The 25,687-nt window shown below is 39.6% G+C and overlaps 1 protein-coding gene across 4 annotated transcripts in view; it reads right to left on the reverse strand.

The window, feature by feature from the left end:
- Dock10 (dedicator of cytokinesis 10) overlaps positions 1-25,687 on the reverse strand; it is a 253,826-nt gene that overhangs the window by 75,022 nt on the left and 153,117 nt on the right. For all 4 annotated transcript variants that reach the window (XM_041649870.1, XM_041649869.1, XM_041649868.1 and 1 more), the window contains exons 8-16: positions 19,277-19,460; positions 17,247-17,332; positions 16,877-16,960; positions 16,609-16,764; positions 9,276-9,497; positions 8,955-9,077; positions 7,221-7,303; positions 2,466-2,588; positions 280-359 (exon numbers count right to left, since the gene is read on the reverse strand). In XM_041649870.1, the coding sequence (XP_041505804.1) occupies positions 280-359; positions 2,466-2,588; positions 7,221-7,303; positions 8,955-9,077; positions 9,276-9,497; positions 16,609-16,764; positions 16,877-16,960; positions 17,247-17,332; positions 19,277-19,460 (1,141 nt within the window). The remainder of the gene's footprint in view (positions 1-279; positions 360-2,465; positions 2,589-7,220; positions 7,304-8,954; positions 9,078-9,275; positions 9,498-16,608; positions 16,765-16,876; positions 16,961-17,246; positions 17,333-19,276; positions 19,461-25,687) is intronic.

A 25,687-nucleotide genomic window follows, 5' to 3' on the forward strand; every position in this document is an offset into this window, starting at 1 on the left:
GCTGGGTATTAAATCCATATTTGTAGAAAAGATAATAGTTAAGCTATCCAGGGTATAGTTTCAGTTATGAATCCATTGTCTGTCTCAATGGACAAATAAGTCCCATATTCCTATAGTATAATGAATTCCTTTCCATTTTGGAAGACAAAAATCCCCAAGAAACCCAAATTTTGTGTTTAAGTAGTTAACCAACAAGCTAACCAAACAACCAAATAACCTCCCACAAGATGCTCAGAAGTCTCTAAATGAACCATGATATCAATGACATTAGCATCATACTTGGCTGCTCCAAGGGGATGTTGTCCACAACAATATCCAGGCTTCCAGGGATAGTCTGCATTTTGCTTGTCCGGTCAGCTCTGTGAAAGAACATCACACACCACACACACACACACACACACACACACACACACACACACACTGTATTATTTTTATTTCCAAAGAAAACCCCATCTTACACTGTAATTCTGAGCTTTGAGAAGGGTAAAGAGTAACGGCATATTGATTTTTTTGGATAGTTTAATTCCTGTAAAAAAATTAAAACAAAAATCAGGGAGGAGTCAAGTTACAGATATTCTGCTAATACCTTAAACTATTTTCTCTGACTTCACTTATACACAGACCAGATGAATATAACAGTAAATTATTATTATGGTCTTGTCAATAAGACTTATTTGAACTTGCTTAAGCATTTCACTATCAACGTGAGTTTTAAGAATTTTTAAGAACAAAGTTAGTTTTTGCTACAGTTGCTAAGAGTTTGCATTCATCCTTAGATTCCATAGCAAAGAACTGACCACCTCTACAGGTATGTAGGCTCTTCTCCTTTTATCACGCAAATTCACTCTTTGACTCTGGAGGTCTGTTTCCTTCCCTGCTTCCAGCTAGCACAGTCTTTGAAGGTTGAAGAACCTTCAGGAGGTGGAGTCTTGCCGGAGAAAGTCAGTGACTGGGGGCAGGCATTAGAGTTTTACAACCCAGTTCCAGTCCCTGTTTACTCTCTGTTTCCTGACCACAGAAGCCTGCCACTATGTCTTCTCTGCCACAGAGAACTACATCCCCTGAGAGCACAAGACAAAGTGATCCCTCTTCTCCTAAGTAGCATTTGTCAAGTATTTGGCCTCAGCAGTTGAAAAAATAACTCATGCCACACCGTATGTTGATGATGGCTATTATTATGGTTTTTTGAGACAGGATTTCTTTATGTAACAGTCTGGGTATCCTGGAAATCACTCTGTAGACCAAGCTTGCCTTGAACATAAGATTATTTGAGTCTCAAACTTTTACCTCTCTTCTCAACTCCATGTTCAGTGAACTGCATTGATGGGCTGAAGTTAGTAATGGCAAATTTATACCACGGAAATTGGTCACCAGGAGGAACCAGATTTAATTTAATGTCAGTACTGCACTATGTATTCTAGGTGCCCCTCACATGCTATTAATAATTTCTTTCTATTCCCTGACAGCATAAGGTGTGTCAGGGTTTATTTTGGTCTTTGTTGTATCAGTTTATCCCCAAATCTTTGCATGTTCCATGCTGTTCAACATTACAGCTATTCAAATCTTAAGTGACTGCCAAAAAGGCAAAAGGAAAAGATCTTTTCATTTTCTCATGGTGGCTTGAGGAGCCTTGTGAAGATCTGGGTGCAGGTTTTGACCACTATGTTTCATGAGAGAAGTGCAGAAAGGTCTCTTATGTTACCAGTACTCTTCCTGGACTAAAAGAACTAAGATTAGTATAGGTTCTTGCCTAACAATTTACTTATCATTCTAATTATATAGTCTAAAGACTTCCTTAATGATGATGATGGCGATGATGATGAAGATAGATAGATAGATAGATAGATAGAGAGATAAAATATCCATTCTATTTCAATAGATGCAAATAATTTACTGATGCTGTGGAAGGTATTGGCTATACTTTAAATATACAATAATATTTTTTGAGGCATATACAAAATTAGTTGATAAGGGGATGTTGATTCTCAGGTAGGAGAAATAGAACCAGTATTCGAGGCTAAGGAGTACAAGAACACTCTGTGTATTAGAGGCTAATAGTGTAAGATAAATACTATAATAAGGACATCTACATATGTCAAGAAAGAAGCTCTGGTGGGAAAGAAGTGGATTGTCCAGTCCCAGCTGACCTCTTCCAGCCTATTTGAATGGAAGAGACTAACTGAAACCACAGAATCAGGAGTACCACAAATGATGCTATTTCTAGATACTGAATTTTGGGGGTGGGTTGTCAGAAAGCTATAGGTGAATGACATAGCCCAGCATATCACAAATCTGCACAATCCTGGAAAACTGATCCTTAAGGCACCACGATTTGGACAAAAGGGAAATCACCAGACAACCATCTCTTTCTGGAGGTATCTGGACAATTGAGACTCAGCATCAGGTGTTAAGGAAAGAGGAGAAATCAGTGTTGGTTGCTTAAAGCGGCACTGAGAATATCCTACCTTCTGTAGTCTGATACCAGTTTAAGCAGGTCCTCAGCTGAAATCTTGCTACTTTCTTGTCTATACAATGGTGAGAATCTTGAGTCTCTGTCCACATTTCCCTGGTTGTCCTTAAATACAGATCTGGAGGAAAATAATGTTTACACAGGTTTATAGTTGGTTACTGCTTAAGAAATTGTGTTTTTAAGGAGGAAAATTAATGATCATTTTAATTCATCATTGAAAGAACTCAAGGGACTTAACAAAATAAAAAGAAACCAATTCTTAGAGTTTTCATTTATAAACACCACATTTTTTATCATATTTCTCATTTTCAACTATTTATCTAAAGTGGGAATAGTTTCTGTTACAACTGTTTTTATGTTTTCTTACATTTAACATGATATCAAAATCTTGGAATATTAGGGGAGTTGAAAAGAAATACATTAATTTGTGTGAGAGAGTGTGTGTGTGTGTGTGTGTGTGTGTGTGTGTGTGTGTTTGGGCACACGCGCGTGCAAGGCTCCATAATCTTGTTTTGTAAGTAAGATCTCTCACTGGCCTGAAACTCCCTGAAGAGGCTATCTGATTGGTCCGTAGGCTCCAGGCATCCTCCCATGTCTGCATCCTCTGTGGTACCACGACCGCCATACACCATCATGTTCGGTTTCTTACCTAGATTCGATGGCTCAAACTCAGGTCCTCATTTTCCAAGGCAAGCACTTCACTCATTGAGCTATCTTCTAAGATCCCCTTTCTAACTGTTTCCTCAAGGTGCCCTAACCTGGTCTAGGAGGGGCCGTGGTACCTTGGGGGGCGTCATTAGGATTGACGAGTGTGCAACAAGGATCAGGTTGTAATTATGACTGTGGCACGATAGTGAGATTCTTAAAATGTCTTTGTAAATGAGCCCATGTTCTAACTTTTAGGACACAAATAATGATAAAAAGCAGGAAATATGAGTCAGAGTTTGGCATTAGATAAGGCTAACATTATGTTGCTCCCTTCCTTGACCCGCTTCATGGTAGTTATAACACCTTACTCAAAGCACTTAATTGCTTTGGTCTAAGTTATGAAGTGAGGTCAGGCAATATTCACTTTGCATGCTCTCTGCTGGTGACAGCCCCACCGCACACCTATTATGCATCCAAAAAAAATTCAGCCCACATATAATTGCTTTTTCTTCAACAGCAGAGAAATGTTGGACTTTTATTTCTCCTAGTTGAAGAGCCCTAACTAGAATATTTTATCATTTAAATGAATCAAATATTTTAATAAAGTAGCTGAAATGGCTTTGAAAATGATATCAACCATAGATTTTAGTGTAGAGAAACATGAAAAAAAAGGAACATGGGCTAGAAACATATTGAAATGATATTTTTAGACTCTGTGAAATTACCTCCTTATAGTTCTGTTGTAATTCTTGTTGAGCAGTAACGGGGAGGGGGATAATCTCTCTTTGATAAAACTTTAATGAAATAAAATCAGGAAAACATAATAAAAATATCTAACTTGAAGACTAGAGAGAGAGCGCTCAACAGGCAAAAGGCACTTGCAGCCAAGCCTGCTGGCCAAGTTCACTTCCTAAGGCCAGCACAGTAGAAGGAGAGAGCCTTTGTCTGCGGATTGTCCTCTGAACTCCACATGAGAGCTGTGGCAAGCTGGGCATGCCCTCTCCTGCCCCTACCCCACAAAATACATAAAAACGTGGTAAGAATTTCAAAACATTTAACTTAAAAATGGCTTTTGTATAAATAATGTATGTGAGCTGTATACTCCACTTTGCTCATACCCACAGCTGTCTTGTGGAAATCTCTTACTTGGAATAGCCATTTATGAAGTTTACTGCAGCCTGAGCACTTTGGTTTTGATCCTTCTACCTAGCTCTCTCAAGTGCTACAGTCAGAGGCATAGAACATCCTGTGGGTGTTAGACATTTCTCTGCGTGTGTGGAGACAGCAGATGAAAGACAAAGCGGCTGTTAGGGCCCAGCATGGGCCCATGACAATGATCTCAGCGCTGGGGTACTAAAGACAACAGGAGGATCGGGTACTCAAAGTCACTATGAGCTATACAACAGCCCCATCTCAAACTAGACAAAAAATCTCTGCAAGGACTGAGGATGTACTTCAGAGGTAGAGCACCTGTCTACTATTCATAAAGCAGAAAAAAATGTTAATTTGGTTGATTGACAGCTTTAGTTGTATAAAAATATATTACCTAATAATCATAGAAAGACAGAAAGAGAGATGGACTTGGAGAGGGTATACAAGGAGCTTCGTCATGGCAAGATGCACATGAAGGTGGACCACCACTCACTGGGATGTTGTCAGTGTGAGAATCTTAGATCATGCTGCATTGTGCATCTTCAAATGTACAGATATGAGAATGAAACTGTATTTTGGCCCTGATCAATTCTGAAGGAAATTGAGGGCTGTCTGGTAGTCATTTATAAGGTAAAATGAGACAGAGTCCAAGAATCTGTGAGCTAATCCTAGCAAGGACTTGGGTTCCTATGATCCTGGAGGTGATATGCATGGGAAAAGCTTAATTGCAATAGGACACATTTCTAAATTCAACATCTGTTAGAATTGTTAATTATAAATTATCCTACATAGCCGTGCGTGTCTGTGATCTGCATCTATTCAAAAGATAATCTTTTTGCTAAAAAGTGGCAGTACAGCTGGTACTGAATCTGAGAACATATCAGAAAAATTTCAAATTAGACGCTCACAGCGAAGAGATCTGTGTGTACTGCAGCAGCTGGGTAAAAATCTGGTTCCAAGCAACTGTTAATGCTACTGTTTTGACTACAGTTGCTTTCAAATGTTTTAGGGTACACTCACAGCTATACTGTGAAGCAAACCACGAGATGGAAAATAAAGCATGAAGGCAATGCCAATGGCCAATTAGAAGTACCAACAGTGTATTTCCTGTGTTCTGGATCTGGTCTATACCAGGCCTTCAGAGGGTCCCGCCTTCTCTTAGCTTAAGTAGTGTCTTCACTGGAAGGTTGGATAGAGATTGCTTCTTTGGATGATTTGTGTGCTTTCTTAAGTTAGAGACTTCAAATGACCCAACACATAATTTCTGCATGTTCTGCCATTTGTTTTCTCTCATTTGCCAGAGAAGCTCACATAAGTTGAAGTCATTTTGGTAGGGTAACAGCTCACTAACCAACAGCTGAATGGCTCACTGGGCCCTAATACAGCAAGGGATTGTGGCTTCGCTAACTTTCTTTTCCTAGCAATAATTCTTCTAAGAACTGATAACATGTTCAGACCCCACGGAAGCTTCATCTGTCTCCCTCACAGTTGGTTGACAATTTTAGAGTCAGGGTGTTGCTTCTAAGGGTCATTCTGCCAATAATCGACACATTATATGCTTCTGTCCACCATACTACTCTCCATTGACCCAAATTTACAAGAAACGTGGGAGTTGTGGAACATGAATATGGACTCCATAATGAATTTCAATAATAATAATAATTAATAATAACGACAATATATACCATGTTTTTCATGTCTACCATTAGTTATCTTGGTAAGAAAAGATGGGAAGGGAGAGATCAAATAATATCCATGATGTCTTTTATACCAAATCCTTGTATATCTGATTTTTAACAGAACATACGGCTCATGAGACAGGTATTTTCTGCTCATGACCCAGAGAGTGATCTTGCTCAGTGATCCATTAAGGGGTGACCTGAGCCTGTCAGCTTTGGTGTGCTTACCAGGCTCGGCAACCTGGCTCTCTTGCCCTTGCTGCAAGGTTGTCTGAATGCAAGTCAGTCCTTGCAGTCAGCAGGGATTTGTCTTGCCTTCCTGGTGCTGGCGTCCTTCTATCCTTCTACCTGCCAGCCCCCAGTTTGATGGCTGTAGCATTCTGACGACACATACTGGTTTTCCCTCAGTGGAAGCTGTGTGAACTGAAGAATACCCAACAGGTCAACCCTTCCTTCTGGCCTTTGCATCTTGAGTTGAAGGGACTGCCTTTGGGATAACGCTGCCAACATTCATTAAGGGAGTGTTTTGTTCCAGGCTTGTAATTAATCTCTTTTTATTCAGCTGGTTCATTGCTGATCTTGAATTGTTTTCCTTATGAGTATATGCCAGGGTTTCTCCCATTTAAAGAATTCTTACATCAATGTAGGTGTAATGAGTTTGAGAGGGACGCTTGGAGTTGATGGGTAAGTAGGTCTGAAAAGCAAGTTCTATTCTCAATAGAGGTTCCGTTTTTGTTTTTTTTTTTCCAATGGAGGGTCTGCTACTTGTGCCCAAACACCAAATTTTCCAACAGAGTCAAATGGGGATATAATTGTCTGTGCTAATCTACACGCAAATCAAAGACAGCATAAGTGAGCAACTGATGGCTCCATTTGGTCCTTCACATTCAGAGCAGAATTCTATGCCCAAATGAATGCACGAAGGTATACCGGAAAGAATGATCTATCTCTGCTTATCGTATGTCCATTAGGCTCTTGGAACTGACCAAACACTGTGTTCATTAGACCAGATATGCATGAACAAGCTATGATTTTGATTTGATACTTACTAAGAGCCCCCAGTACATTTGGCCATGCCCCCACTGATTGCAGGTCTGGGGCCTTCTGTATAACCTGTCTTGTTGAGCTAAATTGTGAAGTGTATGTCTGAAGATGACAACATATTAACATTTCTTGATGCACAATAGGCAACATTAAACACTCAAAGCCATAGCTTCTGATGCAGATTGTTCAGACATCTCTACTCTGTTAGTTGCAAAGTAGAACCTTACCTCACAGCCCAAGCAAACGGCATCCGATATTTCCCCAATTTGCTACAGAACTGCCTATTGGATTTTAGTACTTTTTGTGCAAACTGAGGAAAAAAATAAATAAAATATTATTTAGGGACAGTCAATTACAAACTGTACATGTGAAATAATAATGCTTATTTTTCCACTTTATTATCTATTGAAATTCTATACAGTTTCTTCTTACTGGCACACAGATTACATATGATACCCTCTGTGTTCAAGTTATTGTAGAACTCTAGGCTTTCCTTGTTAATTTGTAAATTTTAAGTATAGTAAATCCCCTAATCTTGAAGTATCAATTATTATCCACTCACATTGCTTCTCTTCCTGCCTTATTCCCTCCCTTCTTTCTAGCTAAGAGAAGTTAAAATATTGAATGAAAAGTTATCAAGTTTATATTTACAATTGGTACCAGATCACAGCTTTTTTATTCATTCAACAAGAGACTTTCTGTGAAGGACTGCGTGGACCCTGCATTCTCTGTCACACATTTCTCAGATCTATTGCTATAGAACGGGGTTAGCTGCAGGGAAGTGGAAGAAACACTTACATTTGCAGAGCTGGAGCAAACCCAGAGCTTCACACATTCTAAGCAAAGTGGGACTGAATGGCAATAAAATTTTATTTACAAAAGCTGGTAACAGGGTGAATGTGGTCTGATCAGATAGTTTGCTGGACAATGATATGAGAAACTCATAAACATTTAACTACAGTCTAAATTGTTGTACATGCTCAGATTCTCTGGTTTTGAGTTATTTCCTTGTTATCTTTCTTTTGTATGGAAAATATATACTTTAAATAATTTATCTTCTAGTAAACAGAGGTAATTTCATAATTCGATTATTAAATAACAAGGTAATGGAAAGCAAAAAGCAAAAAAAAAAATCACTGGTCTTACCATTCAGGCCACATTGCTCCTCATGTCTATCTTCCTGTACTTCACTGTTATTATATTTAATATATAATGTTTGACTTTGCTATTGAGTCCATTGTCAACTTGCTGATATTTTTTTTTTTTTGATTTTTTCGAGACAGGGTTTCTCCGTAGCTTTTGGTTCCTGTCCTGGAACTAGTTCTTGTAGACCAGGCTGGCCTCGAACTCATAGAGATCCACCTGCCTCTGCCTCCCGAGTGCTGGGATTAAAGGCGTGCGCCACCACCGCCCGGCAACTTGCTGATATTTTTGCAAACTGATTTCACTCGATTTTGTTCTAACTTTGTTACTGTATAAATCCTTTGATCTTTGGGACTAAAGCAATATAAAAATTATAGTTTACTTCTACTAATACAATGGTTCAACCTGAGGGGTACAACTCCTTGGGGTCTTGAATGACCCTTTCACAGTGGTCACCTAAGACCATGGGAAACACAGATATTTACATCCTGATTCATAACAGTAGCAAAAGTAGAGTTATGGAGGAGCAATGAAAATGATTTTATGGTTGGGGGTCATCACAACATGGGGAACTATATTAAGGAGTTATAGCATTAGGAAGACTTAGAACCACATAACAGATTCATAGACATCATAGACTGTTGACTCAGAAGAACATAAACCAAAAATGTATAATTTAAAATGTTTTAGTAGGTATTAATTACACTGGTAAGTGAATATTAAAAATTATACATTTATCAACTTTTATAATTCAGGAAGGCAGCATGACTTTATTTCTTTAAAGGGACTGAAATTATTTTTAAGAATATAATCTTTACCTTGTTAGAGTCTGGATTCTTAATATAAGGTTCAGCACCACTCCCAATATTCCCCATTAAGACTTTTTCGACTTTGGCCACCAAAACAATTTCAGAGTGTGGATCACTCACAGAGAAGATAGCCTGTGCCCAAAGAAAGCAGTAAGTAACTACCATAAAATGACCCTGAAGACATTCACAAAACGTCATTAAAAAGAAAAGACAGGTTTAAGAATTTTTTTGGAGGGGGCAAGGTAGGGGGATTGCCCATATGACCAATTGTTAAGGAACAATCTAAGGGACAAGGCTTTTCTGTCCCATCACAAGTAAACAAAGTGCAACCTGCTTTGGGAATTTTAACCATTCCTCCGGAAGGCCCTTTATGTGAGGTTCTTCTGATTGTCTTGGCATGCCAGTGTCAATGTTGCCATTTTCCAAGGCTGGTGTGGCCCCCGAGAGCATCTGCCGGACAGCAGGGTGATTCAGATCTACGTGGAAATCGGCAGAGATCTTCCTGCTTTCTCTGAGGTCATAAAGTGCCACACTCACAAAGAAAGGCTCAATCTGTGGGGAAAACAAAAGCCAAGTGCTTCTGACATAAAACAATGCCCGCCCACCAGTCTGTGTACCACCTGCATCTCACAACATGTCGGACACAAGATAGGCAGAAAGCAAGGTCTCTGACCCAGTGAGAAGTATCAGGAATCCCTCCCTGCAACAGAGGCCGCCAAGCCCAGGGCTGCCTCTCATTTGTTTCTTGACCTTAGATTCCCACCTAATCTTCAAGCACATTAGGCTTGAACAGCCTTCTGTTTGCTTTCCTATACTCTAAGAAAATACCCTTTACCCCAGTCTCCCCAGATCCTTGGAGAACAGATGGGATCCTAAAAGTTTTTAGCCCAACTGCTTTTCAGACTTTCCTTCCTTTCCTCCCTCCCTCCCTCCCTCCCTCCCTCCCTCCCTCCCTCTCTCCCTCCCTCCCTCCCTCCTTCCCTCTGTCCTTCCCTCCTTCCTTTCTTCGCTCTTTTATATTTTTTTTTTGAGACAGGGTTTCTCTGTGTAGCCCTGGCTATCCTAGAACTTGCTCTGTAGACCAGGTTGGTTTCAAACTCAAGAGATCCACCTGCTTGGATTAAAGGCATGCTCCACCGTCATGCAGGTAAATGAGTGGCCCAGGCTGGCCTTGAATTGGTGATCCTCCTGCCTCCAACTCCTTCAACAAATCCTACCTGCGTGTGCCACCAGAACTGGCACATTTCAATTTTTTTAAAAAATCACAGCTTGAAATAACAATAATAAAGTTTATTTCACACTGACTTTGTGCTTTCTACTATTTTCTGCATTTTTAATACATTCAGAACATGATAGCGTGGCACAAATGAGGACCCGCTTGTGAAAGCCCTGTTGTCAGAGAAGATGGGAACTCCTCTAAAAAGAAGCCAGTACTTAAGAGGAGGTTTTAAAAAAGATATCACTTATTCTCTTTATTTTGTACTAATTTTGAAGCTCACACTTCTAGCACCAGGGTCAACTCTTTCAATAACTCTGACAACTAACTTTAACTTCTGGTCCCCTTGCCATCTGCCAGTTTTCTTGACCCTAAGGTTACCATTTTCTATTCAATAATATTTGTAGATATATATTCCAATATGATCCTCTGTGAACAGGGACTACGCTTCTGTTTCCTGGTCACCCAGAGAAAAGTATGGGCTCCATCAGCAATATTATTTTGCTTATTCATTCAGGTTCTTCATTGGTTCCCAACCATGCCAATCGTCTTTTCTAACTGCTTTCTCCATCCTATCCTAGACCCATACCCTGACAGACCTAGTAGCAAGTCACTTCCGTGCCTTTGGGTGGTTCTCTCCTTTTCCTGCCCAGGGCTCAGGGATGCTCACCTAAGTCTAAGCTTCCACGGAGTTATCCACCTACTTTGCCCCCCAGATGTTGTGAAGGAAACTGAAGGTGAAAAATAAGGCAGAAATGAGAAAGTGATGGAATCTGAGAAACGGGCAAGTTGCTTGCATTAGCTTTAAAGAAGGACTTAAGTAGAGTTTGTTCATGGGGCTCCTGGACAAGACAAATGGCAAAGACATAATGAAAGGAAAGGACCCAAAAAACATACTAGACTCGAATCAGAGTGAAGGTAAAATTATTCAGGAGTTGCCCAGGTCCTTAAGAGAAACATTATGGCCAAAGCAAAACACAGTACTGCACAAAGAATATTTCCAGGTCTGCAAGCATAGGAACCTAAGCTCATGATAATGGTCACTGACACAGGGGATAAGGACACAAAGACAAATTCTTCATGAAACACAGAAAGTCCTCTGCAAGACATCTCAATGGCCATGGGTATATGAGCTTTGGGTTTCTGGGTCTGTCAGGAGAACTGGGCTGGAAGTCTGGATCTGGAAGCTTTTTGAATGGAACTCCTATGTAAGCCGTGATGCACAGATGTGTTGTTTTGAATGGAATGACTCCCATAGACTCATATGTTTGAATACTTGTTGCTCTGTTTGTAGAACTGCTTGGGAAGGATTAGAAGGTGTGGAGTTATTGGAGGAGTTCTACCACTGGGGGCAGGGTTTGAGTTTTCAAAAGACTGGAGCTATTCCCACTGTAGTCTGACTCCTGGTTGAGGATCAAGATGAAAGCTCTCTTTGTTCCTGCATGTCTCTCTCCACCATCATAGACTCTAACCCTTTGAAACTGTAAGCCCAATTAAACACTTTCTTTTACATGTTCCCTCACAGCAGTTTCGTTACAGCAGTAGAAAAGATAAATAATGCAAGAGAGAAGAGAGTCAGTGTAGGTTTCTGTGGAATAGCAATGGGCAGAGAACAGAGAGAGGCCAAAGCAGTTATAAAAGAGACTGGATAAAGCCTGGGAACCAGAAAGGGGCTGATGAGACTGGAAAAGAGAGACTCTGAATGAGAAAGGTGGGGAAGACAATGGAATAAGCGGAAGGGGAAATACTGGGGGTGAAAGGACACAATGATGAATGGGTGGGATGTTGATGGGGGTGTCTGGGAGAATGAACCAAATAAAGTATGTATGAAAACAGCATGAATCTGTTACTTTGTATGCCAAATAAAATTAACACAGAATATTCAAAATAAAATTAGAGAGTGGGAAATGGAGAGATATTGTTTCTTCCCTTCATTCCTTTTTTTCTTTCCCCCGTCCTCCCTTCTTCCCTCCCTTTCTTTCCTTTTACATATGGCTTCACATGTACCAGGTAAATGTTATACCATTAACCTCATACCACAACTCAGAAAAGCCAAAAAAATGAATAAAAATATTAAATGCTGCCAAAATATCATAGAAATAAATATTTAAGATATAAAGGATGTTTAACCAGAAAAGTGTTAAGAACAGCAAAAATTAAGGGATGGGGGCTCAGGCCAGTGGTGGCAGTGCTGATTTAGTATGTGCACAGCCCTGGGATGAAAAAAAGGAAATGTGTTAAATTATGTAAAATATGTATATATAATTTTGTACAAAATTTACATAGATACATGAATGGATAATTAAATATACTAGATAAATGAATATAATTAAATATACTTAAATATTTAAATGATAATAAATATAGTAGATATGTGTATGTGATTGTGTAGCTATGCAGTAAAGTAGGGATTCTAAAAGATTGTCAACAAATAAAATTTTACTTCTGTCTGCCAATATTCTCTGAAAAAGTAGGCTGTACAAAGCCCCGCATCCCTACTAATGCACAGTGTTGCAGGCTCATTCAGTGAGTCTTGTTAAATATCCTCCGGCCTTTGAGGTCTATCACATGACTAGCTTGTAACAGAGGTACTGTCCAGTCATTTAATGATAGTGAACTTTCTCACTGTTAGAGATGGTTCCTAGTTAAAATAAAGTTCAGCACTGTCTCTTTTGAGGCTGCAGAGGCAGCTTAGACAGTAAAAAGCTTGCTGTGCGATTGTGAGAACCCAAGTTCAAATCCTTATTTCTATTTTTATTTTTTTATTTTTTATATGTGGCTGTTCTGTTGAACTTGTCCATACTGGGTTTCATGGTCTAAGATGATGAGGGTGAATGATCCTTATTCCCACCCAGCATTGAGGACTACACTCCACACATGTGCATGAATTTATGTGAGCGTGCATCCTCACATAAACATGTACACAACACCACACACACACATGCACACACACAAACTTTTGCTTACTTAAATGTAATTATTGAATAGAATTTTCATTTTAGTAATTTAGTTTAGTTTAGAAAAACTCTTCATGGTAGTTGTAGTGTGCTAAGAAGTTGAAAATGCAAAAATAGAGATTAGTGAAGGTACACAAAAATAGAGATTAGTGAAGGTACACAAAAATAGAGATTAGTGAAGGTACACAAAAATAGAGATTAGTGAAGGTACACAAAACACTCTGAAGTTCAAGAAATCGAAATCACTGTTTTTCCTGAGTTGTTGCATTTTGACCTTCATTCCCATTTGTTGAATGGAAATAAATTACCTCTATTAATAACACATCAGAAATTATACAGCTCCAATGGGATTTGTTTATTTTTCCAATCTGCATTCACAACGAAAATGCCAAACCTTACTTTTTGAATGGCTGGCTTTACAGGATGGATGTGTTTAACAAAACATTTTCAGAACCTGACACATTAATTTGTAGGCCACTGAGGTTTAGGCTAATGAATTCCTTCTGAAAATTCAAGGAGAGGAAAATTTAAATGTAGCTACTATGAAACTGCTGTGTTAGTTCAGATTGCTGGAGTTTCACAGAAATATACTGTGAAACCATCAGCTAGGATTTGGTGTTCTATTTGACTGAAAAATTACACACTGTCAAAGTCTGTTTCTTTGCCATAAAAGAAGTCTTTCATTGAGTCTGTAGACACTCATGAATGAAGTGCAGCGGTTAGCTCTCCCAGAATGTGGAGAACGGCTCTTCCAAACACGCTCATCAAAGTTAAGAATGCGAGGTCCAAGAGCACCATTAGTGGGAGCGTGCCACTGGATCAACACGAGCTTTTCACGAACAATCTCACTCAAAGATAAACTACCACCAAAGTAAGGCTGTTGATTGATTTTGATCTGATTACTAACAAGTGCAATGCAATTATTTTTTAAAAGTAATTTCCTAGTTTATTTTTTAAATACTTGTATCTATTGTAAGATTACTTAAAACCAATTCAGAAGCTCAAAACCAACTTAACTAACCCCTTGGCCTGAGAGACAGGAAAGGGCATGCAAAAGCCACTCTCAGGGGCTGGAGCGATGACTCATTGTTCAAGAGCACTGGCTGCTCTTGCAGATGGCTCAACACACACATTTACACACACACACACACACATGCAAAACTAGCACACATGAGCTGAAATGGAATAAAATCAAATACAAATCAAAATGTTTCTAATAGGATACTCTGTTGAGACTTGAACAAATAGAGCCATGCTTCTGAACATGATCCACATGGAAGGTGTCACATGCCTTTGGCACTGGAAAGAAAAGCCCATTGTCTCCTGGAGCTTGTTTGCAGGTTTCAGGAAAGACACGCATTGAGTGGTGGGGGACACTAGAGATATCTGCCTAGCCAGCCAGATCATTCGAATCAATGCTGGTGATCAATGAGGAGGGGGCAGAGAACAATGACAGATATCATCACAGCCCCATCCCTCTCAATCCAAAAATAAGCCCATTTTCTTTGACTTTTGGTTTCCAAAATGGATTTTTAAATTGCACTTAAGAATGGGTTGGATGGAAAACATAGATTTAAAATATTCATATTTTTAGTGTAGATCAATGTATGAAATGATAAAGCCCATTTACTTTTATATAGTGTGCTGACTAAGAGGCTTTACAATTTGGATCAAGTTTTCTTAAATTTCCAAATGGTTCCAAGGACAAAGATTTTGGGCACTGTGGTTTGCTTTCTGTTCTACACAAAAGCATGGTTTGAACCCTTCTCCTATCTTTTTCCCCAGGGGAAGGGCAGCTCTCTGCTGTCAAGCCTATTGTTCCTTCTCTAGCTCCTGTTTCACAGTCTCAGGACCATCACACACAGTGGGCTTGTTCCCTCTCTGCGTTTTACCCCTCATTTCTCTGGTTTACCTCTCTTCTAACAGCAAGACTTTACTAGTCCCCTTCTCTATGCATGCAGAAATTGTCAGATGACTCCTCCCAGGTCAGTGTCTAAACTAGTTTTTCAGATCGATGTATCCATTCATAATCACCTTTTTGAGCTGAATGAATCTTACACTGCACCAAGAACCCAGAACTTTCCATAGGTTACCTATTTCAATGCTTGCTGTTACTCTCCCCACCCCCCGCCCCATTTACATAGAGGAGGCTGAGGTCAGACACCTGAGCAAGGAGCACCATTCCTAAGTTGAGAAACTAGGGAATTTGATCCAAGGTGTCCGTTTGAATAGATGCTCCTCATCAGATAGGATGTACAAAGTATGGATCTATCCTGTTACTACTGTAGTAGGTAGGATGCTTAAAGAGGACAGAGGTGTCAAGGACAAAAGGTTAGGAAATCTCTGGAAGAGTTGGTCAATCCTGCAACCCACTGTGTCCCAACTCTCTCATGGAGGCAGGTGTAGGACTGGGTAGAACCAAGCAAGTGAACACTGCCACTCCTGCCTTCGAAAGCACATATGTCTTGTGTATCATGAACATGAAAATAAAGTGACTTTACTGGGTGGAATACGGCATCTGAGGTTGAATAGAAGCCAGAAAAGAAGCATTGTAAGGGACCGAGGGAAAACACCCCAGGTCATTGACTGTGGCTTGTGCCAGTGGCGGGAGTGCAGGGATGACTTCTTCTCCTCTCTGCAGTTCCACATCTAATGTTCTTTTCGCATGCATTTGCAATCAGTCTAAAATGGTCCACTATTATGTTTCTACTAAATGGAGATTCTCAAGAGAGTTCCCTTAGCACAAGAAGAAATTCTGTGTGGGTTTGGTGTCCTGTGTATTAGGTGATTGTTAATGCCTCCATTGCGTAGAACATCCAGTCTTATACTTAATGTTTATCTAATATTTCTTTTCTTGGTTTATCATTTAGTCTTATGTTAAGCAGGAACACAGTGAAACCCTAGAGTGAATTTGTTAGCTGACTTTCCTTCAAGTGAAAGCAAAACACAGATATCAGTTTAAAAGCCGTCTTGAATCAGGCATGGTGGTGTGCAGCAGGCATCCCAAGCACCCAGAAAATTTGAGCCAGGATGATCACGGGTTCCATGCTAGTTGGAGCTTCTCAGTAATACCTTGTCTCATAAAACCAAAGGCTAGCGATAATGGCTCACAGGAAGAGCACTTGCCTAGCGCTTATAAGGCCCTGAGTCCTACCCTCAACACCACAATCACTAATTCTATCTTCACTGCCACCAGAGAGATACAGACAATCCTGGGGGAAACCACTGCGCTGACTTTGTACAAAGGACTCCAGAACACTGTCCCTTTGTTGCTTCTTCAATATCTAAGTTAAAAGGAAACTTTTATAGCCGTATGTGAAGAAATTGTCTTCGGAACATGGGTACCTTTGCAATATGAGACACACTGGCAAATAGACTCCCTGTTCACGAGACACTAAATCCTGGGATTGGCAGGAGTAGCAAAGGCTGGGTTAGAATGGAATGATATGAGCTCACTGGTTATATGAGAGAGAATGAGAGAGAAGCTTACGTTGGTTATGGGATCGTTTTCATTTTCTGTAACACATCCCTGAAGATTTAAGTTGAGAGCTCTACAGATGATCATGATTCTCTTTGCAGCTTTCTCTTCAAAGGGTTTGATCACACACTCTTGTTCAAAAAAGTCTCTTTTCTGAAGCTTCAGGGTCTAAAAAAAGTGTTTAAAAGTCTTAGTTAGCCAACACTCATTATGAAAAGATAATTTTAAAAATTGACAGTTATAGGTGTCAAGTTCATCTTTGCTCAGAATCCTGACTTACATCTATATCTGGATCCAGGGAGAACAGATTGAGCCTGTCCATGTTTCGCGTTGTTTTGACAGTGTCTTCAGTTTCTGTGAGGTACTGAGAGAGATCCGTGTTAGTCCCTGGCATCTACACTTCCCATGTAGCCCCAGACACAACTACAGAGGCCAAGAAACAGTCCCTTAGTTTTATTACTGTTAAGTCATCCATCAACACCAAGGAAATCTTATAAGAACAGGTTCTTATTTTCAAGGGTTGTGTCAGGTTAAGTAAAGCTCTGAGACTGATAAAAAAAATTCTAGATCGGCCTTTTATTCTAAATCTTAAAGGAAAGCATCAGCATTTTTTTCCATGAAAGAAACATATTGTGCAAAAACTTTATTACTTTTGCAAAGTCGGGATGTAGGCTGTTCTCTGAAGAATCTGTTTCCTCCAGCGTACATTCACAAGTCACAGAATTATCCAAAGGATCTTGAAAAGACAGACCAACACAGATTATTTAATAATATGAGCCACAGTTTTCTTCATCTATACAAATATCGGGTTCAATTCAAGAGCTCAGAGGAGTTCTGATGAACCCAAGCTTTCCTTTTGTCCTGTCTTCAGTACAATCGGGGCTGGAAATAAAACTTCCTGACAATCACTTTAGGATTCCATAATCCTTGCTATGATGCCTTGCTATCATCCTGTATCAGCAAGAACTTTGGATACTTACAGTGCTGACAGGATACATAGGTTGCCTTGGCTTCCTTAAATAATGCACAACAAAATTTTCTCAAATATATAAATATTTTTCTAATTTTCATTCTTGGGTCATCCATTTAGAGCTCATTGGCTTCAGCCACTTAAACTCTGCAGAACAATGAAAACATGAATATTCTATTTGACAATTAATAAGTAAGTAATTGTAAAAACACCTGCCGTGGCCTGTGACAGTTGCAAGCCTTCTTCCTCATTATCTGTGACTTTTTTACCTTATGGGACAGGACATTCATGCAAATAGAACTTAATGGATATGCTCTGGTTTCTAATTCACCACTGTTTTAAGGTTTTCCTTGGGGAGCACTGAATCAGTGGTAGAGAACCTCCCATCTATAAGATAAGACTTGATGGTTACACTCTCACCCTTTAATTTCTTCCTTTCTCTGTTTATAATGATTATAATATTATGAGGGGATGACTAGAAAAAAGAAATAATCTGTGAGTATATATGTGTGTATATGTTTGTGTGTGCCTGCACATGTGTTCATGTGTGTATAAGTTTGTGTGTGTCTGCACATGTGTTCATGTGTGTATAAGTTTGTGTGTGCCTGCACATGTGTTCATGTGTGTACATGTTTGTGTGCACCTGCACATGTGGTCATGTGTGTATATGTTTGTGAGTGCTTGCACATGTGTTTATATATAGGCCAGAGGTCAATATCTGTTGTTTTCCTCAGTGGCTTTCTGTATAATTTTTTAATGATCCATTTTTACTTGCTAATTTCAGACATGCATGTAACGTGTTCTGATTATCCTCTCTCTCTCTCTCTCTCTCTCTCTCTCTCTCTCTCTCTCTCTCTTATCTTGTGTATCATTGCTATCACATTCTCTTTACATGTCCCTTCCACAGATTTAGGAGGTTTTGTTTCATGACCCATTCAGTTTCACCAGGGCCATCTGTGACTAGAACTATCTGTTGGTGACTGCCCACCTTATTTTATGAGACAGGTTCTCTCACTGAATGCAGAATTCACTGATATGGAAAGACAGGCTTCTAGCAAGCTCCAGGCATGCCCCTGCCTCTGCTCCCTAGCATGTGGTTTATAGGTGCACACTGCTGCATTCAGCTTTTATATGGGTGCTGATATCTGAACTCACACCAGTACATTTATATGGCAAGGACTTTAGTGACTGAACTAATCTTTCAGTTTTTATTTTTGTCTTAAGAAAACACCATGACATATGACATTGGAACTTTCATATATCTGATACATGACAATCTCAAGGTCTCACGACTGTCAAAACAGCATGAACACCAGATGTCTTGTAACTAAGAGAAAGTAAAACATGTTTCTTCTTATAGATAGTCTACCATACGTTTTAAATGCAATATAATGCCCAAATCCAAAATACACCTTCTATAAGATCTTCCCATCAGAAATGTATATAATTTTGGTGGTATTGGGTCATGAGTCTCAACATTGTCTATTGGGTGATAGCCTTCCAGTCAACTCAAAATTGCCCCAATATGTGGCAGCTGTGGTGATTCAGTAATGGTAAAGATCTGAAGTGAATCTTCTATGTATGTAGAAGTATGTAGCTCAAGGACAGATGAGCCCAGTCGGACAGCCAGCTACTACACACAGCCGCAGTGAACTAAGCACGCAGCTCAACACTTGTCCAAAGCAAGGAGACGATCTCTTGTGCTCTTACCCAGCCCCAGCTCGGTAAGCTCTGCACTCTTCCTTCCCTGGAGTGGTCCATCTGGACTGATCTGTAGGATGCGGTTGAGGGTGTGGATCCACTCGTCCATATCGGACTCCGTTTCAGCTGCCAGTACAAAGTAGGTCAGGTCGTTCATTTTCAACTCAAAGGCGTATTTCCTCAGCCTGTTATTCTGTGGTTTCAAAAGAAAGAACAAAACAGTAAACAATACGCAGAGAGACATTGAAGTAGTCTTGGGATTCCAAAGTCTTTCCAACCAGGTGAGCAACAAGAAGAAAATCTTAGAGAACACAATAGTGCTTTAGATGAGTCTAGTCATTTGTTTTGTTTTTTCCAGAACTGTTTGTACGGAAAATATTTTATACCTCTTTTAATTGTTTGGATGGTTAAAGTGATAGTTTGTTTGTGATCTAACAAATAAAGCTTACCTGAAGATCAGAGTGCAAAGTTAGCCACACTAGTCAGCCATCCAAGCCAGGAAATGGTGGCACACACCTTTAATCCCAGCAGTCAAACTAGTTGTCCACAGAGGCTGGGCAAAGGTGGTGCATGCCCTTAATCCCAGCACCAGAGAAGAATATAAGATGGGAGGAGACAGGAAACCAGGGTCTTAGCCTGCAGTCTGAGGTCTGGTGGGGGAGCATTGCAGTCTATAATTACTCTGAGGACAGGATAGTCCCTTTGTTTGTCTGAGCCTTGGTAGAGATAAGAACTCTCTAGTTGCTTGGCTGCTTTGCTTTTCTGATCTTTGGCTTGAACTCCAATATCTGTCTCTGGGCTTTTATCAGTCGTGCGACAGCTGCCATTTTGACTTAAAACGATCAGCTTTAGGCCTACATGTGTGTAGTAGGAGCCGCGGGCTGCGTCCTTCTTCAGATAAAGGCTTTGAGGCCCTGTTTTTATTTTGATACCTAAATTCAATCACTCATGCTAATAACTAAGTCTTCTGACCCCATAACTCTCTAGATACGTCACCTCCCAAAGTAATAACAAGCTTCATGCATGTTGCTTGAGTCCCCAGGGACATTTATTTCTTTGAATCCTTCTTGGTTCTTTAGCATAGTTAAAATATTAGCCATTACTTTATTAAAACCCCTGATATCCTGAACCTGCACTCTACCTGGTTTTCTTTCCACCTACCAGTCTCTGCACATTCTTGTACTTACTGATGGCTCTTCCCTCCGAGTGCCATTTCTCCAAGCAAAACCTTTGGCTCTGCCTTAAATTTTTTTCAATTTCACAGAGTCTAAAGGCTCCAAATATCATCCACGGACAACAACATGCAATCCAACATCCGCATTCTTCTTTAATTTCACATCTCTACACTGTATTTGGTGACCAACCAAGGAGGCCTTGCTAGGGTTCCCTGAACTGACCCTGTAACATCATTCCTGCTGAAAGGAGCCCCACCCACATATTCTCCAGACACAGTGAGTAGACATTGTTTCTCATAGGCTGGCATGGTTTGTATTCCTTCTTTAAATTTCAACTGAAAACATTCTTCAAATTCCAAGCCTAGACAGGGTGACAAAGGTTCTTGGTTTCTGGAGTATGTAAAATAATTGGAAGTACATATTTTATTCTTATTTTAAATTCACTTTGACAAATATAGATATCCTTTAACCTTATTTTTGTGATGGTTTCAATAGTTTTGCTAAACACTGGGTCTTATAACAGTTCACACAGGGTCAAAGCAGTCATATTTTACAAAAAACAGAGTAAGCTAACTTTTAAAACTGGTATTTTAGTTGGGAAATTGTGAATGAATATGTGATTTGAAGGAATGACCGATATATCAATATCTATCATCTATCAATCAAATAATGGAAAACTAGTGGTGAATAGGGTTAAGATATGGACCAATTGCTGAATGGATTCTTTTTGTTGGGTGATCAAGAAAGTCCTTCCCCAGAAAGTGGGGTATAACTTGAAATCTGTAAAAGGAGGGGGAAAAGAGAGAGGGGGCACACACACAAACAGATGTGAGTTTTATATATTCCAGCTACAGATGAGAAATGTAAAACCAGAATGGAAACCGTCTAAAGTAATGGCATAGGTTTCTAGTCACAGCAAAAAGACAGAGAGAAAAGGGTCCTGCTCCACTTCCATATCCGTGATCCTGCCGTCATCTAGAGCTGGGCTGGGTGAGCACTGTCACATTCATGATACAGAGTCACACCTTTTCTAAGTACAACAGATTACACACTGAGGCAACACAAAAGCTTTGAGATGATGAACAGTCACTACGTGAAGGAGGAGTAGCTAGCAATGAGGTTTACTGTGGTTCTTAGCATGAGCAAATGTTATTCTGTCAAGCCTCCCATGGAGCTCATTGCTTCTCCCTCTGTACCATTGTCTAGGATTATGTTTGTTTTGTAATGACTCACTCACAGGTCTGGCTCTCAAACAATTCACCAGTCCCACGTGCAGAAGCTAACACTTTACCTTTATCATTTAGTGCAGTGGTTTACTGTCACAAGGTAGGGGTCTGCTATGTTGGCATTCTGTACTGGGCAAAGCTCACTTCGTCTCTGGGCTTGCAGAATGGGAAAGATAAATGTTAAACACCTAGCCCTAGAAATATAAAATTGGAAAATAAGCCTACTGAAATCTCACATAAATTTTTTGAAAAGAGATACTACATTCTGTAAGGACACAGAATAGGATTATTTGGACAAAACAAAGTAATTATTAAGATTTGCATTTTGATAGCAATTCAAATAAGATGGGAAGAAAAAGAGACAGGCAACAGCCTCAAACTTGGTTTTTAAAGGGAACATCTAGGGAGCTTAAGAATGCAAAGCCCTAGATGCTCTATGTGGGAGGGGTGGGCAGACTCCCTCCATCCACCCCCATGGTGCCCTTTGGGTAAACTGTGATGCAGGAGGCTTAAAGCTGCCAGAGACTCTCACAAAACAGAGGTTCTACAGGCAAAGACAATGGGGCTAGAAAGCAGGTTTCCTGTTAAGGTTCTGCTTTTTCACGTGACAAGACAAATAGAAGTGGACACCTAGGAAAAAGCTAGGGATGTCCAGAGCATGGGGCATAAGTTCTGTTTGGATGTTGTCAAGATCTGAATATAGCACAATGCAAACAAATCGTAGTGTTGTTTGGAAATTCATGCAGAATCTATCGACTAACCCAAGGCTGGAAATAACATGGACTAGCAGTAAAAACTACAGCAGAAGTTTCTTTGGGGTCAGAATGAAAAGTGGGTCCAACCTCAATTTGCTTTAAAATCCAGTGTTAGAAGTAAAGCTTGGGTTTCTAAACTGCATTCTGTATTTCACATGAGTTAAGCATGGTCGTCAATGTTTTAATAATTCAAAAGCATTACTAAAAATATGTATCTCTTAAAAAAATTTCAGCAAAGTATAACAAGCTCTTATGTGTCCAAACAGGACATTTATAAATAAAATGGACATTGTGTTTGTGCTTCCGAGGGACAGAGCTATCTGCAGTGTATAACATCTAACGGAGAGGGTGGTGGCAAAGCTGGAAAGATGCCTATGCTGGGAATGCTTTCTGATCTCACTCTCTGTACTGCCAAAGAGAGCCACAGATAGGGAAAAACAAACATGGGAAGTCAGTAAGATACTTGAATAACCCCGACATGAAATTACTGTCATTGAAATAGTAACCAAAAGGTAATGACAATTTTTATACTCTCTCAATTTCCCTCCTTTTACTTTGTCGTTGATGTATGGTTTTGCCCAGTCCAGAGCACATGCCTCCATAAACAACAGGGGATGCAGCATGTGCTACGGCTCTGCAATGTGCTTGGTGAATGGTGATAGCCAACCAAAGCGCATTAAAGCATCCCAATTACACAGACTGTAAGGAAAGTATGAATGTCAACAGAGGACTCGAGGATAAAGAGGAGATTGCCCAAACCAATCGCTCCATTATGCCTGCTATGCCACTAGAATTGTTTTGGAATTTTATAGGAAGCGAAAGACAATGATCAAACACATGACATCCCATTCAGGCTCATGATGCTGGTGGCTCCCGACCACCTCATCTTTCATCTGTTAATTCAGTAAACAAAAGGTTATCAAGTACTTCCTTTGTGTCAACTACACAACATTAGTAAATATTCAGGCAAAGTACGTTCTCTCACTGAACTTGCGTCCTACATTTCCTGCTTCTTTCTTTCCTCCCTCTCCTTCCCCTTTTCCTTCCATACTCTACTTCTGTGTGTGTTTATGTATGTATACACATGCTTGTGTGTGAGAGAGAGTGCATGTGCATGTATGTGCACGTGTGTAGAGGCCAGAGGTGAATGTCGGTGCCTTCAATTGTTCTCTACTTTCTTTTTTCAGTTAGGGTCTCTAATTGGATTTGGAAACCATCCTCTCAGCTAGGATGGCTGAACAATGAGCTCCAAGGATCTGCCTATCTGCACCTTGCAGACTGAGGATTACAGATGCATGCTACTTCTTCCAACTTTAAATGGGTTTCTGGAAATCTTAACCCAGGACTTCAAATTTTTTCAGCAATCACTGACTGAGTTATCTCTCTAGACTCCTAAACTTACCTTTTATTGGGTATCAATAAACAAATAGGCAGAAATATGTGTGAACAGAATATAGTGTGAAATAATACAGTATCATTTATATTATAATGAAGCATTGTGCACTGATAAATGTAATTTCATTGATGCACGCGTTGTGAAGACAGTGTTTGAGGTTGTTACTCATGTCTTATCTGCATATTCCACTTCCTTTTCTGTGTATTCTCCACATAGTCTGGAAGCTCTTTGAAGACAGAAGCCACACTTCTTTTTGTGTCTGCCTTTTCCAATGATCTGTGCACAAAGAAACTTTCTAAGTATGTATATACTTACTGAGATGCCTAAATCTCACTGCCGGAATCTGCGCATGAGTATATATTGTGCATTTCTTTGATCACATAGCTTATATAGGATGATGTAGATAAATGGGGATGCTAATTTTTGTGTTGTACACATAGCATTTCTGTGGACGGACATCTTTACATAACCTTGGATATTCTTCTACCTCATATCTAATTTCACCACTTATTAGTTCTGTGATTTGGGAAAGCCACATTGGCTCTTGGTTTTATATTGATAAATAGGGTAATACTAATGTATATTCTACCAACTATCTCAAATAATATATTAAGCATATAAAGTTGTAAATACTTTTTTTCTGGCTGTTACTATAATAGAAAATAAAAACATTCAGAGCCAGAATTTGGTATTGGGAAGTGTGTGGGTCATATTTGGCTTCTAGTTCCATCTATTTTCAAAATTATACTCTTCCCATATGAGTACTTTTAAATGGGCATGCATGCTGCATTTTTCTCCTGTTTAAGGTACCCCTGTATCTCATAGTCAGCCCCAGGGAGTTGTCTAATGTATAAAATATTTTAATTTCTAGCCTTTAAAAAATAGCCTCCCGTGTTTAGCTAAAGATTCCATATCTACGTACTGGCAGGTGTCGCCCTGCTACCAACTTGGACTACTGTGATAGGTTTTCAACCATTAGCACTGTCGAGAAGAAAACTCAAACAAATGGGATTCTTGGGCCATTTATTTCCTTCCATAGTGGCAAGACCTGAAACGTAGGGATAAATGGATGGATAGATGGATAAACGAATGAATAACTGAAAAAGAACCTGAAGGACAAAGATTGGGTAACCTAGACATAAATATTCCTTAGTCCCAGCATAAACCTGAGTCAGCGAAAGTGGTAGGATCTGCACCAGATTGGCCTATATTTTAGATTTAACGTTGTTTGTTAATAGTCTTTAAAAAAAAGAGAAAGAAAAAAAGAAGCATGGTTAGGTTTTTTATTTGTTTGTTTGCTTTGTTATCAAGACTCAAGAACCTGCCATTCACAAACATAAGTTAATGCTTCTGAAAAAGAATTGACATTTCCCTCTTTTTGAGGTCACCCTTGTAATGTGTGTCTCTTAATTCTAATAATTATTCTTGGGAAGAAAATAATGGTATACATCGAGTCCAAATGAGGCAAACTAAAATGCTATGTTCACTAAAAGGTTTTTATAAACTCAAACTTCCAAAGAATTCCAGAAGTTTGGTAGCTCTTACTGAGACAAAGATTTTGTTCTTTTCTTTTTTAATTCAAGAAAAACTGGCAAGGATCCCTGGCAAAACAGATCTGACTCATCTGAGTTATTCATTTGTTCTGTGCTTTTGTGTACGTGTGATTCACCTTCAGGCACAGAATGTGCTGGAGATCTTACTAGACTGCTGGTTAAAATTCACAGGCTTTCTCTTGCAATCTCCCTGCCAGGTATAAAAAGGTGGAGTGAGAAAGAGCCGTGATGTAAGAACTGGAACTAGTGTCCCTGACGTGCATGAACTCCCAAAGAGAATGACCTTAACTAACTGGAGGCCCCTGCTATTGTAAA

The sequence above is a fragment of the Microtus oregoni genome, unplaced genomic scaffold (assembly GCF_018167655.1).
Source record: "Microtus oregoni isolate MIOR12 unplaced genomic scaffold, Mior012 000004F_ref0000308, whole genome shotgun sequence".
NCBI lineage: Eukaryota > Metazoa > Chordata > Mammalia > Rodentia > Cricetidae > Microtus > Microtus oregoni.